This window comes from Zootoca vivipara, chromosome 7, assembly GCF_963506605.1.
Source record: "Zootoca vivipara chromosome 7, rZooViv1.1, whole genome shotgun sequence".
NCBI classification, from domain to species: domain Eukaryota; kingdom Metazoa; phylum Chordata; class Lepidosauria; order Squamata; family Lacertidae; genus Zootoca; species Zootoca vivipara.
The window spans coordinates 2,429,460-2,448,108 of NC_083282.1; the positions used below are offsets into that span (position 1 = coordinate 2,429,460).

The window sequence follows — 18,649 nt, forward strand, 5'->3', positions numbered from 1 at the left end:
AGATTTTGGTCTGAAACTTCTCAGGGTGAAGGAAATGTGGAAACATTAGGTGCCAGTGTATTAATTTGCTTACTCTGCAATAATGATGGTTCATTACCCTTGCTCTGAATTTCTTGAACACAATTTTTCAAGTTATGCTAGTACATCTCTTGTCTTTTGGGTGCAGAAAAGGGGGCAGATAGCAAAGTTTGGGGTAATAGCACTGTCAGAAGTAGAGGGCACGCAATTTAAAGGAAAAACACAGTTTACTGATCCTAGATCATGTATACTAGCAATTGTGGGAAGCAGATCACCCAAGTTTCTGGCTGATTTGAAATGAAAAGCAAAGTTCATTACCCGTCATGTCAGCCTTCAGGACTTCTGCCTGCCTGCAAATGAAATACAAAATAATAATTAGAACAAGAAAGGGCTGATGAAAGTAAAAATCCAGCACATTCACATCTTAGGTGCCCCATTTTTATGGGCACAGTACAACTGATCTGAATTTGAATCTGGAAGACTCCAGAGTGTCAAAAAATATTTCCTATATTATCATTAGAAGAGGATGCATTTAACCATCTTACAGAAATACCAAACAATGGAAAAGGCGTGATTCTCTCTCAAAAAAGAAAGAAAAGGAAGCCCACACTGTAATATTTCCTCTAGGCCACCTTTAGTGACTTTGACATTTACTTCTATTCTATTAAATGCCCCCTGAAACTATATATTCAGCAAAACTCTTACCACCCCACTCCCCATGGCACCCCTCAAAAAGTATTACCATAATGCAGAACCAAGATATTCAATTCTGTTCAATTCTGTTGAGAGACTTTGCATTGGAATAGGCATATGTAAACTACCAAAAATATGGGAAAAGGTTTTTGGTCCAGGTAGTGGACAACAATATTAACCTTCAAAAGCAGTGGCGGAGAAAGGGGGGTGGGCCGCTCCGGGTGCCATCCTGAGGGGGAAAGCAGTTGTGGTGGGCAGGGGCTCAGAGGTGCCTGGGCGGCTGCACTCCAAAACAATTCTGCTGGGGAGGCCACTCGCTAGCTACACAGTGTGAGCCATGGAAAGGGAAGTAGCTGCCACCGCCTTCTCTTCCCTCACATGGGGAAAATAACATTTTTGCCTGACTTAGCGTGGCCAATGGCTTTTCCCTTCACCCATGCACACGCACACGCTTACCAGGGCTGACAGGAACGACGCACTTACCTCAGCCCACCCCCACCCCCCACTCCGCCTTACAAGAGAAATATTAACTGTCAACGCTTAAAACGCAAAGGAAGCAGGGTGAGTGTATGAGGGAACACCCCCCCCCAAAAAAAATCACATTTGGGCAACGTTGGGGTTGGTCCCAATAAGTGTTTTTGCCAAAAATGCGAGTCATAATCATGGCAACATGTAGTCCGGCCCCCCACAAGGTCTGAGGGACAGTGGAACGGCCCCCTGCTGAGTTTGCTGACCCCCAGTCTAATTAGTAGTGTCAATGTTGTACAACAACAAGCGGTTGTGTAACATGCAAACATGATTTGATGCAGAAGTCCAACTAGTGGAAAGGAGTTTCAAACTAGTAGAGTACTATGCATAACTTTTAGTTATTGACCCTACTATTTAAGCATATTTTGAGACAATATTTCACAACACTTGTTATGGGTAAATTTAAAGCCTTAAGAGAAATTATCAGGCAGACTTCAGTCTCATTTCTATCAAGAAATTATGCACTGTCATGTAGTTAAATATCTAGTTCTACTAAATATAACAGAACTGGTCTAGTTTTATCTTACCAAGTACTGTGTTAACTCCCTGCTTTTTGTCCGAAGCCCCGTCCGATGCCGGCTGTGTGTGAGGCAGCGGGGAGCTTTCTTCTCCCGGCCGCCGCCTCACCTGCCTTCCCTGGCATGGGACAGGGCTTTGGAGAAGGTCTTCGAAGCTGTGTCCCATGCTGGCTGTGCACGGCGAGAGGCAGCGGCGCAAGAAGCTCTTCTCCTCGCCGCCGCCTCCCACCTGCCTTTCCCCCTTCCCCGCGGGACATGAGGTGCAGCTTCGGAGACCTCCAAAGCTGCGCCCCATGTCGGGGGAGGCGGCGGTGAGGAGAAGAGCTTCTCCCGCCTCTCGCCGCACACAGCCGGCATGGGGCTGTGCGCGGCGAGACGGCGGCGGGCAGAAGCTCTTCTCCTCGCTGCCGCCTCCCACCTGGATCGGACAGGCGGCGGGGGGAAGACCTTTGCCTTCTTCCCGCGCTACTGTTCTGCTGGTCTCTGCCGGTTGCCCCTCACTGCTCGCGACAACCGGCAGAGACCAGCGGAACACAAAGGGGAACCAGCTGCAGTGCGGAGAGAAGGCAAAGGATGATCAGCTAATCTTCCTTTGCCTTCTTCCCTTGCTACAGCTGGTTCCCCTTTCGCTAGACGAATGCCCCTTTTGCTAGGTTTTGTGATCGGAGGTTTTTATGGCCACACTTCGCAAGACAAAGCGGCGGCCATAGAAAACCTCATCATCTTGCGAGGCAACCTCCGATCGCAAAACCTATTTGTTAAGCAAAAAAATCGTCTTACAGGGCATTCGTCTAGCGAGGCACCACTGTATCAAGCTTCAGCTTTACTCAACTGGTTTATAAACCTTCATCCCTCTTAAGGATTATGCAGATATACTGTAGTACCTTAAAAAAATCCTAATGAACTTACAATGTGACCCACCCTTCTAAAACACTAATGCTGCAACTCAGGATGTTGAAAAACCTGCATTTTCTAAGACTCTCAGAAAATATACAGTGGTACCTCGGATTACAGATTCTTCAGGTTACAGACACTTCAGGTTACAGACTCCGCTAACCCAGAAATGGTACCCCGAATTAAGAAGTTTGCTTCAGGATGATAACAGAAATCACGCCATAGCAGCAGCGGGAGGCCTCATTAGCTAAAGTGGTACCTCAGGTTAAGAACAGACCTCCAGAACGAATTAAGTTCTTAACCCGAGGTACCACTGTATCAGAAAAAATATGTACTAGGGTTGTTGTCATTTGAACTATAGAAATCCTCATCCCATCTTCTCTTTGTCCTGTGTTTAGAGAAAACATTTTGTTGTAGATAAAAAGTGCAGTTATGTTTTAACCAAAGTATTTCAGATTTCAGATACATTTGAGTTATTCTGGTAAGGTCTAAATATTGCTTTGCTTCATCAAATGCAATCTATACTTTACATAAAGCGGTTTCAAAACATAAACAGACTGCCATGCCATGCTATGTTTGTATACTTTCCCCTAAAAATAGTCATAACCTTGACGCTCTAACACCTGCTGTCAAGGCTCCTGTCTCAGGGCCTGCTTTCTGGCAGCTGGTACCTTCACCCCCAACATATGCACCTTTCAATTGCTGCTCTTCCCTTTAGCAGTTTCTCCCACATTAAAATTACTTTAACTGACAATTGTCCAATGGAGAATCCATGTGAGATGATCGTTTAGAAGAGTAGGTGCAAGACTAAAAAGGGCTCCCTACAGTTCAAGAAAAGCAACAGCTCCTTAGGGGTCAAAGGGAGTAAGTCCTCAATGATCCATGCTTTGAAAAGGTTCTATGCTTCTTCATAATGCACAAATAAAGTAAGCTGGCATGCCCAATGGGTAGGAAGGCTTAACTTTGCAAGCAATGCCATCAACACCTGTCCAGAATGTGGGACACTCTGGACGCAGAAGGTCCCAGCCTCAATTTCTGAGACAGCTGTTTTGGGGTTTATTTTTAAAAGGGGACTAAGCTACCAACATGAGTTTGACCAAACTGCGGGAGGCAGTGGAAGACAGGAGTGCCTGGTGAGCTCTAGTCCATGGGATCACGAAGAGTTGGACACGACTAAACAACTACAACAAAACAGGCAGATGGTGATGGAAAGACCTCTACATATGACTCTAGAAAACCACTACCAGTCAGAGTAGGCAATACTGAGCTGGAGAGATAAGCAGACTGATCTAGTTTATAACAGTTTCCAGTGTTGCAATGAGCTTGCGGGCAACTAGGGGTCTTTGTAGTAAACAGGTTTACCCGTCACACCACAATGCTAGGCATTCTGCTAGTTTGAAATAAAAGATGGCTCCCAGTGGAAGCAACCCTGCTTTGTGCAATCAGCCATTTTACAAAGTATGACCAAAGTAAAGGTCTGAAACAATGAGTACAGCCAAAGAGTTACATGTAGAACGTCACATTTAAATAACCTGACCATATGCACCAGCCTATTTGCTTTGAGCACTACCACAACAGTACCACACCTGCCTAGGCTGACATGCTAACACAAACAATACTGTTTGACTTGGCCATTTTATCACCATTTCATATTATGCTTGTAAAACAGCTCTGGAAATGTCATTAAAGGTGCACAATATATATTTATTAATTTAGATAAACAAGCACACAATCAATGGATTGGTGCACATGATAAGAACGTTTACACATGATAATGTGAAATAGCAAATTCTTTGGCCTTTAAGATATTGTTAATAGTGCTGCTATTGTAAATTTGTTATATTGTGTTTTTATGCTGAGTAAGCTATGCCTAAAAAGAAAGCTTGTAAGTCATTTTATAGATGTGTTGTACCAATGGCTGTTATGCCTCAGATTCCAAACACTAGAAATGCTGGAGGAGAGAGGAAGAGAATGTGATTGCACTCTTATGTTCTCCCCTACCCACACAGTGAGGTCTTGCCAATGAGTTGCCTTCACAAGGAAGAAAGAACATCCTGCACAAGAGAACAGAAGCTACAATGAGAAAATTTCTTCGAAGATGAAAGAAATACAGTGGTACCTTGGCTGAACTTAATCCATTCCAAAAGTCCATTCGACTCCTGGAAAAGTTCTAAAACCAAAGTGCAGGTTCTGATTGGCTGCAGGAGCTTCCTGCACTCAATGGGAAGCCACATAAGCCACGTCGGATGTTCGACATCCAAAAACCATTCGCAAACCAGAACACTCACTTCCGGGTTTGCGGCGTTCGGGAGTCAATTTGTTCGACAATTAAGCCGTTTGACAATCAAGGTACCACTGTATGTATTTGAAGAAACATGAAGAAAGCAAAAGAAATGTGAGGAAACAGTATCTTCAGAAAAGCTGATACAAGTTTTACTGCAGAAAGCCTATCTTCAAAAAGTTACCTATCTATAAAACAGATCTGTTTAAATATCTTTTATGGTTGCATTGGTTCAAATGTTTGAAGACTACAGAAATACATTTAGGAACAATGTAAAGTTTGCAGGAAAACCAATCCCTCTGACTTTGCTGTGGTCTAAACCACTGAGTCTCTTGGGCTTGCCAATCAGAAGGTTAACGGTTTGGATCCATGTGATGGGGTGATTTCCCATTGATCTGTCCCAGCTCCTGCCAACCTAACGGTTTGAAAGCATACCAGTGCAAATAGATAAATAGGTACCACTGCGGTAGGAAGGTGAACAGCATTTCCGTGCACTTCGGCTTCCATCACAGTGTTACGTTGCCAGAAGCAATTTAGTCCTGCTGGCCACATGACCTGAAAAGCTTTCTGTGGACAAACGCTGGCTCCCTTGGCCTGAAGTGAGATGAGCGCTGCACCCCATAGTCAAGTTTGACTGGACTTAACTGTCCAGGGGTCCTTTACCTACCTAGCTCACAAAGTGGTGTAGCATGGCAAGGTGAGGGGGGCCATGGCCCCAAGTGCTGAATTCTGATGGGCGCAAAGCAGTGCCCCCATGACAGGCTCCCTTGCTGTGGCAGCATGGCTGCTATCTTCCAGAGCCATGGGGAGGTGAGCTACACCCAGGCCCGGCCTTCAGGGCTGTGGGGGTGCATCCTTCTCCTTGTGGCCAGCAAAGGGATGCCCAGTGAGGTGATGTCCTTGGGCGAGCCACATGCCTCATTGCAGGAACATGCAGAGGACAGCTGTCTGCTTGGCCCCGGACCTGCTGGTTCCCACCCTCGTGCTACGTAGCCAAGGAGAGGCAGACAAGTAAGGCCTGCTCTCTGCTGCCCTCCTCCTAGACTGGTAGCACCTGTGGCTCTGGCACTGCTGGGGTGCCGCCAAGCCCACCAAGGAGTGCCAGACATCACTCCTACTGGGAGCTCACACGCGGAAACTGGTAGACGACCACCGTGAGGAGGGGCTGGCACAGGGACACAGCGAGTGACACCCACGCAACACCCGCAATGAGGTTAGGCGGCACAATTATTACCTTGCCCAGGTGCTGGCAACACATGCTATGCCACTGAGCTTACATATTACACTTCTTTACACAAGCACCTACTCATGAAAGATTGAGACTGCTTCTATAGCAAAATGTAGGCTATAGTCCACTCCCCTTTGTCTGGAAGAATAGGCTGAAATTAGTAGAAGTGTCCCTCTGCTCACAGGAGCTCCCCATCTCACCTGCTTAATGGGGTGTTCTGGAACTGAGGCAGCCCAGGATCCACTGAATCCTGTGTTGGCTCTGCTGCTGTCATGAAACAGCATCAAGGAGCTGATCATAGTGCCAGCTCTAGGCCTGCATGCCGCTCTGGCTGGTATGAGTGATGACACTCTGCATGCGGCATGGGTTCTGCTACTGTTGTGCCTCACTGTTTAGATGGGGGCTGTTTTGTCCTGCCCACTTTTTACCTGCCCTCACCCCAAGACTCTGTAACTGTAAAAACAACTCTGAAAATTTATTATACCAAAAATGAAACCTTCATCTGGTTGTAAATATTAAGATTATACCAGCAAGAATTAGTCTTTCTGTAAAAAAATTATTTAAATCAAGTCTTACTGACTAGTGATTTAAATTGTGATCTAAATCAAATCCACCCTGATACACAGCCTGCAAGAATCAGCACATGGCCAACAGCATGATCAAATGTCTTTAGGCACAAGAGGACACAATGCAAATCTTCACCCTGAAAAGTGTCGTGTATGAAGAGACCTGAAGTCTGATCTATGCATTCAGCAGTAAATACAGACCTGAGAATCGCAGCTAGAGTTTTGCAACTGGTAAGCAGCAGGCTGGCAGGCATGATTTCCAGGGGGAGGAGCATTGGGCAGGAATAGGTACCTCTTCTCCCACAGTCCTTTCAGCAGCCACTTTACCCCCAGTCATGCCTGGGGATAGGGGCTTAAGTGAACAGCCCTGCATGTCACTGCCCTGCAATCCACCATGGACCCTTCAGTTTTCCGCATAAAAGTGGCTTCCAGGACCTGCAGATCTATGTTTATTACAGTACATAACCCTCTGGTTACGTAAACTTTGGGGTGTGTGTGCGGCAAACCCGGAAGTATTTTACTGGGTTTTGCCGCGCGCGCATGCGCAGAAGCGGTCTTCAGATTGCGGAAACCTCAGGATCCGACCAGACCTTCTGAACAGATCCCGTCCGCAACCAGAGGTACCACTGTACTACAAGTGTAGACAGTTCCTGCATGGCCACAACACAAATAGCTCTCAGCCACTGGTTATGGCTAACACCACAATTTGCACAGTGGACATTCAAAGACTAGAAAACACACAATCAAAAATCTTTCATGTAACAGACACACAACTAGATGCTTAGTACAATTATGCATGCAAAGCGCACTTAATTTTCCAGTTTCCTTTAATTAGTGAGGCTGAATACATTGTGTATGAATTCTGACAATACGGGTCTCATGAAGAAAAGGGAACCAGTAAGAGTGCAAGAACTCTTGTAATTTCATGGGCAGACTGAAAAAGGGGAGGTAGGTGAAGCACAAATCTGCATGGAAGCTTTTTCTGAAGTACTTGAAGTAAGAGGAGAATAAGAAGCAGATATTCTCTTTGCCAGAAGAAATGTTTTATGCTACCATTGTTGGCAACATTTTAAAATTAACTAATACTTGATTTTCTAGTATAATGTATTATGATTCTGGTACTATAGTCATTCGATCAGTGCCGTACTTTCCACCTTTATCTAATTTATGCTTCCAACCTAAAGTAAGCCAAATGAGAGGCTCAATGATCAAGCAAGTTGATAAATGTAATAAAAGACAAAAAATGTATGTACCTAATCTACAACACAATACCCTTTCTAAAAGGATAGTGTGCTTTTTGATATTTTTAAAATTCATATTCTGGGGTTTGTAAAATCTTATCACAGAAAATACTGCACAACCACCTTTTGAAGACCACTGGGACAGCAGCAGGACTCCGCCGCAGGACTCCTATTAATTAGAACTACTTTCCTATACCAAATGCCTAGGGATAGCCAACATGCTATGAGGCCTTCAATTCACAGCACACCTTTTCTAAAGCTTCAGCACTCTTTGACTACTGGTCTTGAACTCAGGTAGAGACAAAACTGGCAGAAAGCCATCTCTGTCAGATCTACAGCAATCAATCTGTGGAAGCTACAAGACATCGCCATTTTTCTCATCTCCCTGAAACAGTCCCATAAAGCATGTACTGGCAAAGAAAGCCAAAAGAGCAATTTGTTGGGACGGGCCTATGTAGATAGGTCCTCGAGTTCTCAAAAGGGTGCACTTTGTGAAACTCCCTCTGATAATTACTCTGCAACAATGGTTACCACCAAAGTCAGACTGCATCCAAGCTGTAGCAGGAGACTGTAAAACAGACTAGTTATAAGGTGTTCATGTAGTCCAAGAATCCAGACTGTTACCGTGTATATCATATAACTTAGAACAAGGGGTGTTCCAGAAGGGTGCCCTTCAAATGTTGAACTCCAGCTCCCAAGAGTCTTAGCCAGCATGGCCAATGGACAGGGGTGATGAGAATTGTAGTCCAATGGCACACAAAGAGCATCATGTTGGCTACTCCTGATTTAGAAGGTAGCACGCCTGGCTATCTGGATCAAGGAAAAAGGTAAGATAGGTATGTCAAAACAGGCACAGCTAAGCAAATACTACTGTTATTCTCCAGCTTTCCTTGACAACAGAACTGGCAGAACTGATTAGTATGAATAAGAATGCAAAAACACAGAGGGCCAGAAGTCTGAAATAGCGGGAGAGGAAAGAAATGCTGAGTAGTTGCAGCTCTCAGGGAAGGTGACGACGGGGCATTACCAAAAGAGATCTGAAAGAAAACAGAAGGATAAAACACTGGTTTTCAAACTGTAGTTCAGTGAACCCCAAGGTAAAGCTTATCAGGGATTCTTCTCACTTAATATCAATAATAGAAGTCCAACTTCCCCAAAAGACAGCTTGTCAAGCAGCAAGCGTTCCGGATGCACAGGACAAAGATGAGGCTCATGTTCTGTATGAAATGACAAACCCAAGAGCATGTCTCAGAATAATCTTCTACCACACACGGGTGATTTGAAAGACAAATAAATGAGAAAGAGTTCCCTAGGAGGGGAAAGTTTAAAACCAGTGTCACTGAGCAAGGTAAGGACGAAAGACTATTCAATTAACTCATACGCCTTTACTTGATTTTTAAAAACTGAATTTGTGCAAAGACTAAAGCAGTGGTAGGGAACCTGTGGCCCTGCCGACACTGCACTCCAACGCCATTAAGCCTAGACCAGGGGTAGGCAACCTAAGGCCCATGGGCCGGATGCCTCCCAATCGCCTTCTCAATCTGGCCCACGGACAGTCCGGAAATCCCCCCAAAATATAATCCGGCCCACCACATGGTCTGAGGGACTGTGGACTGGCCTACGGGTGAAAAAGGTTGCTGACCCCTGGCCTAGACAATAGTCAGGGAATCTACAGTATTTATCCAAGATTTATCTAATTATAATACAGTACATATAATACATTCCATATTCATCAAGCCTTCCAGCTCTTGATACATTTCCAACATAATACCCAAAGACAAACAGATTTCCAACCCCAGGGCTATGGCAACAGTGACTTCCGGATAACAGGTTGGTACAGTTGAAACCTATGTCAAACTTGAGTTTTTACCAAATTCTGCAATTCTTAGATTTGAAAGAGACTCTAATGAAATTTTGACCCCATGAATTCTAAACCAAGCACATATCAATAGCATATATTAATGTTTTAAGAATTTTACTTTTTCTCCCCAAAATATAATTTCTTTTACAGTTTATTTTTATTTTCAACAAAAGTAACAAAAATAAAAACATGCAACTACAACGAAATAAAGAAAAATATACACAAAAACAATATCAAATCCATAAAATGGGATTCTCCGAATCCTGTGACTTCCTTCCCCCAAACCCTAGTTCCTTAAATTTTCTTTTCAATTTCTTTTACAGTTTAAACGAAGTTCTATTTTGTGTTTTAATTTAATCTGATCTGTTTTATAGGCTAAACATCTCAGTAGGAACAAACCCTATACAGAGCGGTAAGTTCATAAATACTACTTCAGAGTAGAACTAGGGCTTAGAGGAGGAGAATAGTGCAAAGTTAAAGTCATAGAAAATTATTTTTTCTTCCTTCTGTACAATTTACTCCCCCCCTCCCAACTCTATAGGAACATACAGAACTATTAAAATATAAAATACTGTGTAGAAAACATGTTGGAAACAGAAGACATTTTATAAAACAACCCAGATTAATGTTCCCCATTTCTGGCTCTTGATTTTCCCTAGATTAGGAGGTCAATAATTGATACTCAAATACAGTTGTACCTTGGTTTTCAAACAGCTTAGTTCTTGAACATTTTGGCTCCTGAACGCCGCAAACCCAGAAGTGACCGTTCCGGTTTATGAACTATTTTTGGAAGCCGAACGACCAATGGGGCTTCCAACTAGCTGCAGGAGCTTCCTGCAGCCAATCAGAAGTCTTGCTTTGGTTTCCGAACATTTTGGGAGTTGAACGGACTTCCGGAACGGATTCCGTTCAATTTCCAAGGTACGACTGTACTGGCAGATTTACATGTGCAAAGTTAACAGTCACCTTGAGGTGAAAACAGAGAGCGTAAGATCAATGGGGAGTTGGTACAATTTGGAACTCCTGTAAGGCTATTAATGAAGACTTTGAAAAATGTTTCATATATAAACTGTAATAAAGTTTCACTTTCATTCGCTAGACTTCAAATACAGTAGATACCACTTGACGTTTTGAATTAATACTGGATTTCACTTTGAAACAGGCTCAAAGACAACCCCACATTGATAATGAATGTAGTGGTAAACTGAAATTTCCAATACTGCTCAAGAGGTGAACATGAGAAGCAAACAAGGTTTTCAAATACATTTTTTTGCCCCCCACCAAACCCTTATGATGCATAATCGATAGAGCTAAAGATACATTAGCCAGATAAGGATTCTTCTCATTTCTTGGAAACAAATATATTTTGGATTTCATAGGAAACTGGTTTAGTTTATGTTGTGAATGCCCACAGGGCCTGGAGGAATGTTGGGCTTCTTTTTAAAAATACAGTGCAATCCTATGCAATTTAACTCAGAAGTAAATCCACTATATTCAGTGGGGCTTACTTCTTCATTCCCTTCTCATTACTTCTGCTTTGTCTCTTACAACTACCACAAATGATTTCACATAGTTCTCTGCTTCACTTTTCATTGTAGCATGTAGCAATCATGTTTGCCCTCCAACTTTACCACTATGATAAATAGGGGCTAACTACTTTTGGAGTTGCACCAATCACTGCAGAAGCCATACTTCTCCTATTGTACCCATTTCTTAGCAGATCTTTATTGTGGGCATATCCAGCAGTGGCTAGTTCTGTTTCCAGCTGACTTTGCACATAGCAGCAGAGGTGATTTAGAGGGCCTAGAATATTTGCCCTGCCCCAATTCATCTTCTCCTCATTTTTCCCCCAAGAAAGGGATATTAACCCATTATTTTTTGAAAACACAAACAAAGCCAGATTTTTTGGAACTGCTATAAAGGGCTTATGAAGTACAATCCAAATAGAATTGTTACCACAGAATCTAATTATGTAACCTCTCTAGGAATATAATCAGATGCAAGATAAACACACAAGGTAGAGCAAAGAAAGCATTTTCAGCACTTGGAGAGCCTGTTGTCCATAACGCATATGCTGAGCTACCATTGATGACTGTTCAGAAGCTTCAGCAGATACAAAACTCTGCAGCCGATTTTCCAACAAAGCAAGTGTCAACAACAAAATTGCCACCTTCAGGTTATAAACTATGCACTGTCAGGGCCATAAGGGCATCCAGAAAGGAACTGTCAGTGGATTCCCTGCAGTTATTTCAAATCTTTATATGCTGCTTTTTCAACATTTTTCACTAAGTGGCTTACAGAGGAAAGATAAAACCATAATTAATGCAATACGACATTTAACAAGACACATGCTGCAGACTTGTTCTTGAGCTGAAGCAGCTGAGCCATCTTCAAGGGAAGTCCAGAATAAAGTGTATTACAGCTATCAAACATGGAAATTTGAAAAGTAGGGGTCCTGTAGGACAAGGTCTCTCCCCTTCAAAAGGGAGTGCAGACTCTGCAGCAGATGGACTGATACTAACCCAAACTACAGGCAGCGGAACTTTTGGACCTCCAAATGTTGTTAACTATAACTCCCATCATCCCTGGCCACTGGCTATGCTTGGTGGGTCTGATGGAAGCTGTAGTTCAGTCACACCTGGAGGACCAAAGTTCGTATCTGGACTACAGCAACCTGCTTCCCACCAGCATTATCTCTGATTTGCCTGAATTCAGCTTATCAGCTCAATAAAATTTTTCTGAACCCAGCTGCAAAACCTGGTTAAAAAGAGAAATGTTAGCTCTCATAGGGCTAAAAGCCTCTCCAATGGTCTCCCTCTTGGTCCATTCAACCACTGAATGGAACCACTGAAGAGCATATCTCAAAATGCTCTAACAGGTGCTGGAGACTGACAAGGTCCACAGTATCAAAAGCTGCAAAGAGCTCCAAGAAGGTCAGCAAGGACAGTGCTTCCCATGCTGAACTCCAGGCACAGATCTACCACGGCCACTTCTGAAGGCAGACTGAAAAGGTATCAAGGAAGAATGCACATCAAATAACACCTGGAATCTCTCTGCTACCGTGTTTCCCCCTTTTTAAGACGTAGTCATAAAGTAAGCCAGGGCAGCAATTTTAAGCATTTGAGAAATGTAAGACATACCCTGAAAATAAGACATGCCTGCCAGCTCGGGGCCTGGAACCGGCTGCTGCAGCACGGAGCACCCAGGCACCGCGAAGCAAGGAAGCAGAGCGGGGAGGTGCAGATCAGCTGTAGCACGGGAATCAGCTGTTCCTGGCTCAGCTGTAGCGCGCGCCTAGGAGGAACTTCAGCACTGAGAAGGGGAAATGGCGTTTAAAAACGCTGTTCGAAGTGATTTCACCCGGAACCGGCTGCTGCAGCGCAGAGCACTCAGCAGCGTGGATGGAGCGCCCAGCAGCTCCGGGCGGCGGGGCGGCAGGCCTCCTTGGCAGAGCCAGGAAGAGACGAGGCCGCTGGCTCGGGTGCTCCTGGCCCCAGCCGCTTCGGTTTTCGTGGATTCAGTACGGCAACAACGCCGGCGGCGGCAGCAGGAGGAGGAAGCAGCCTGTCAGGTCGGCGCCCAGCAGCGCTGCACAGAGCGCCCCGAGCGTTGCTCCTGGAGGCTCAGGGCGCTCCGCGAGCCCCTGAGGCGGCTGCCGGCTCCCGCTCCGCCCCGCAGAGTCCCAAGTCAATGGGCCCTGACTAGAAACAATAGGAGCGCTGGCTCCCTACTTCGGCCAAAAGGCTTGGTCTCGCCACCACCTCCTTCTCTGGCCATGCTGCGAGCGCAAGAGCGATCGGCCGACAGATCCACTAACGGTTCGCTCTTGTGTCCCTCCCCACTTGCCGTCCCGTTTCGGGTTGCCAAGGCAACTAACAACAAACACTGTGCTTTTCTCTTGGTTCTCTCAGGCGAGTTGAGAAAAAGGGGCGAGAAGTGGGGTTTTGTTATCGCTCCCGCCGCTTCCTCTCCCGCTCCTCATAGTCAAATAGGCTTCTGGGCTTCGCTGCCACCGCCGAGTGCACAAGCGGCTTGCCCCCTTTGCCATTTTAAAAATGTGTTTCCTTTCAGTTACCCTTGCGCCTTGCTTTGTTGCTTACGGTTGAAAACGCCACGTGGCTCGGGGCTGCTGGGCGCCGACCTGGCAGGCCGCCTCCTCCTCCTCCCGGAGGTGCCCAACAGCGCCGCGCAGAGCGCCCCGAGCCTCCAGGAGCCAGCAGCAGCAATGCAGCAGGAGGAGGCACGTGCCCAGAACCATGCGGTACTTATGGTAATAAACATTTTTAGACACCCCCCGAAAATAAGCCATAGGCTTATTTTCTTGAGTAAAATTAATATAAGACGGTGTCTTAAAATGTGGGAAACACGGTATCATCTGTTCCAACAACTTCCCTGAGGAGGGAAGGGTGGACATAGGTCTGTATCTAGCTAGGTCTTCCTTATTCAGAGATACTTCTTTTGGGAGAAAGCAGATGACAGCTTCTTTTACAACAGAAAGAGCAAAAAAGAGCATCCTGCTGTATCCTGAAGGCTCACTAAGGACACCTGCGCAACCATCTCAGCTTCCTTTGTCTTTGTTTTTTTCTGAAGGTTAAAAAAAAATCATTTAGAGCTCTCATTTTTGTGCTTCTGTGCTATAAACAAGGAAGGAAGCACACTTTTGTTTGTGCCAATCTACACTGCTAGGACAAGACACCAGGATGTGTCAATCTAATGTGTTATCATGCAGAGCAACCATCTGACCTACATCTATTACAATAGATGAAAAGCATTTAGCAATGGTCACATTCTAAAACCTTCTAGACTAATATAAAGTTGATCAAGATGGTAGAAGGATGTATTATTTGAAGCATAACTGACTGAAAACCTTGAGGGGACGCATTCTCTTTGTCCATGGTTATGTTCTTCAACTTCATGATTTAAAGTAGAGCATACACACCTATACCGATCAGAACACACAAATCAGAAGGTCAGCGGTTTGAATCCCTGCAACGGGGTAAGCTCCCGTTACTCGGTCCCAGCTCCTGCCCACCTAGCAGTTTGAAAGCACATCAAAGTGCAAGTAGATAAATAGGGACCGCTCCGGCGGGAAGATAAACGCGTTTCCATGCACTGCTCTGGTTCACATGACCTGGTAGCTGTCTGTGAACAAACACCGGCTCCCTCGGCCTATAGAGCGAGATGAGCACCACAACCCCAGAGTCGGACAGGACTGGACCTGATGGTCAGGGGTCCCTTTACCTTTTTATACACACCTTACAGCAACAAATGTCTCCTGGATTATCTCTGCTCTCTTATCCTATCTGCTCCCCCATAACTGCTAAAATGTTTACTACTACAAGCTTACAAGAAGAGGATCTGCAGGCTACCAGCAGACAGATTGCTGTTCATTTGGCCATTAATTCTATAGCATCTTACGCTGAGGAGCTCTAGGTGCTTAACCTATTGTAGTTACAGGCTTCACTTTACACGAGGTCAAATGCTGGTGCCAGAAGAAGCAAGACTGTTTAGCATGAATGGGGCGCACCTATCCAATACTGCAGAACTCATGCAGAAAGAGAGCTATGGCAGCAAAGTTGTCATGCTCAGCTTCTTATCCGCCACTACACAGCAGCTTTAAGTGATCAAGGGTCCCTCACTTCACTTCCTTAACAGCCTATTCCTCTCTACCATGCAGTCTTCTAATTTGCTCATCCAACCATCACATCTCCCATCAGCCATGAAACATCATCGCCCTCCTGCACATTCTCATTTCTCACCAAATCTCCCTTCTCAGAAAGAGCACTAGAGCAATTCCTCCACCATAATACAGCAGCCTAATTCCACTCCCCTTCCTTTGGCGCCTTACCATTTTTAATTGCTCCTAATAGACACCCCGCTTCCCACTCCCAAAACTGCTCCTCCACGCAGAATGCCTTTCTTTTAACTCCTCTCATGTTACCTGGCATGTCTCTGGAGGCGAGTGAAGCTGGTGCGAGCACACCAGTGTGGCTAGCAGGACAGGGAGGCAGATGGTAAGGAGCCCACATCCCACTTCTCACCTTTTCCTAAATGAATCGTCATTCGTTTCGGGAAGGCATTGTGGGAAAATCCCAAGCTGGTGCCCTTAACGTTGTGTGTGTGTGTGTGTGATCATGTTCACATTATATAGGCAGGCAAGACGATTTCCTTTCCTTTCTTTTTCAAACCTACATGCCCTTTTTGTTGCATGGGCACCTGGCCGCAGAGACTGGCCAAAGGCGGGATGGCACAATGTGGGGAAAGCTCCTCAGCCAGAGGCCATGTTCGGTACCCTCCTTCGAAAGGGCTCCTGTGTGGCACAGCATCCCTGGCACATGCACGCTGGCCTCCCCCGGGCCTATGCACGGACGCGGGCAGGTGGAGGGCCCCTGCCTGGAGGAAGATGCGGAGGCCGCCGCACCCGCCTTTCCCAAGAGATGCCAGAAGCATGGTCCCCTCACGAAGGCCCCCTGCCCGGAGCTGCCCCCTCACTCACCCACCTCCCCACCCCTCACCCCCCCCGGCGTCACCCGCCGCCCTCCTCACCGGAGATACTGAGCGCAAAGCAAGCTCATCCTCCGCCGCCGCTCGCCCGTTCACGCCGGCCCTGCCTTGGGGGTCTCACAGCTCGGGCCCTCCTGCCGCCCGGGAGCCGCCGCAGCCCGCGCTGCCGCTGCCGCCGCCTCCGGCCGCCGCCATCTTCCCGTGTCGGGCCCAGGCTCTTCCTGGAGGGGGAGGGAGGCAGGCAGCCAGGCAGCGAGGGGAGGGGAAACGGCGCTGTTCTCCGCCTCCCGGCCGAGGGAGGGAACTCTCGCGAGACCCGCTCGAGACGGCGACAAACGCCTCCGCCTGCCCGTTGGAGCAGCCCAGGAGGCAGGCGCTGCCCAGGAGGGTCAAGCGAGCTCCGCCGCCGCCAATTCTTACCCACCCCCCCGCACCCCACACCCTCTCTCCCTCAACCCACACTTCCGGGCGCGGCCCAGGCTCGGGCCGGCACACTTCCGCCTTAAGTGCGCAGCGGAAAGCCTTCCCCCGTTCGCCCTCGCGCCCTGAGTGGCGGCGCGGGGGGGGGGAGGAGGGGAAGCCAGCCCCTCGTTCCGACTTCCTATTGGTCGAGGCAGCGCCATAGCAACGGAGGGTGCGTGGCGGGTGGAGGAGGGGTGTGCGCGAATAGCGGCGTGAGCTGTCGCCATGGCAACCGCAAGCGCTGCTCCGGCCTGGCCCGCCCGCCGCATCTTCCACCTCGGCCCCGCGTGTGCGACGCTCCCGGTGCTCTGCTGTGCGTGCGCGGGATCCTGTCCAGCCGCCCGCGCCGCCTTTTTCAATGGGATCGCCTCTGCCATCCCGCCTGCAGGAGAGACCCCAGTGTCACCCTCAAGTGGTGCTTCCCGCGAAGTGGCTGTGTCGCTGAGCTTCAACGGCGATCTGCTCGCAGCAAGCGTGGGTGCAGGATCGCACCCCCTTCATCGACTCACCAGGTAGCGCATGAGAGACTGAATCGCAGGGTCGTGGGTTCGAGCCCCATGTTGGACAAAAGATTCCTGCATTGCAGGGGGTTGGACTAGATGACCCCCAGGACCTTTCCAACTCTATGATTCTATGTGCTGGCAGTTTCTGCTGCAAATCTTAAGAGAATCTGAGGGAGGATACTTGGAAAATTCTGTAGAATTGTTGAGTTGGAAGGGGCCTATGAGGGTCATCTAATTCTAGCCCAACCCCCTGCAGTGCAGGAATCTTTTGCCCAATATGGGGCTTGAACCCATGACCTGAGATTAAGAGTGTCTCATGCTCTACGAACTGAGCGTCTTTGAGCAAGAGGTTGCTGGGGCATCTCCCTTGCCTGCCTGTTTCAGAAGCCTTGGAATCTTAAATGTTCCCATTCTAACAATTGGAGGCTGTTGTTTCATTTATGTCACTATGCAACTCTGGAGTCACCAAACAATGCAACTGTTTGGTTTTTCTTGGTGTTGATAACCAATATTGGCAGTAAATTCTAGAGCCTGCCAAGCTCTTCTGTGGAACCTGGAAGCGGCACACCCATAATCTGCCAGGTTTCACCACAACTCTTTTCCTAAATTGCCAAATTCCGTTTTGCTCACCGCCCCCCCCCCCAATCTGCCAGATTCTCTGGCTCTGACCCTGTGACCTGCTGGATCCCTTTGGTCTTGCACAATGGACCAGTGTTTTTTGAAACCAGGCCAGGCTTCATCACTGTATCAGATGCAAGATAGTCCTCATGGGCTCTCACGCATATGTCCTAACACCCATAATGGTTAGAACAGGCATCCCCAAACTTCAGCCCTCCAGGTGTTTTGGACTACAATTCCCATCATCCCTGACCACTGGTCCTGTTAGCTAGGGATCATGGGAGTTGTAGGCCAAAACATCTGGAGGGCCGCAGTTTGGGGGTGCCTGGGTTAGAAGACTGAGCTACAAATCAAGAAGTTCCCTCTATAGATCTTGTCCATGTCATGAACTCACTAGGTAGTCTCAGGCAATTGGCAAGCCACTCTATCGATACATTGCATTGTTTGGGACTTGGATTTCTGCTTTCTATATACTGTGTTGTAATCGCTTTGTGGATCATGGGCCTCAAAAGTGGTTTATAAACCCTTTAAATAAGCAAAACAACTAAGTATTTGTAGGTTTAAATCAATTTATTATTAAATGACATATTAATGACACTCCTTAAATTTAATCAGCATTCTCGACAACCCTACAGATGGCTCTAGATTCATGTCTTAGTGCAGAGAGAGGCCAGAACATTCAATACATTTCTCTCTGAGTCAGGAAATGCTTTCTGCTGTGTCATAGTTTTAAT

The 18,649-nt window shown here is 46.8% G+C and overlaps 1 protein-coding gene across 2 annotated transcripts in view; it reads right to left on the reverse strand.

Moving 5' to 3' along the window:
- Positions 1-16,731, reverse strand: part of SMG7 (SMG7 nonsense mediated mRNA decay factor) — a 58,325-nt gene extending 41,594 nt beyond the window's left edge. The window contains exons 1-2 of one of the 2 annotated variants that reach the window (XM_035121414.2): positions 16,375-16,731; positions 337-368 (exon numbers count right to left, since the gene is read on the reverse strand). In XM_035121414.2, the coding sequence (XP_034977305.1) occupies positions 337-368; positions 16,375-16,403 (61 nt within the window). In that variant the 5' untranslated portion in view covers positions 16,404-16,731. The remainder of the gene's footprint in view (positions 1-336; positions 369-16,374) is intronic. The other variant, XM_035121415.2, reaches the window with a different exon arrangement.
- Positions 16,732-18,649: the final 1,918 nt, after the last annotated feature.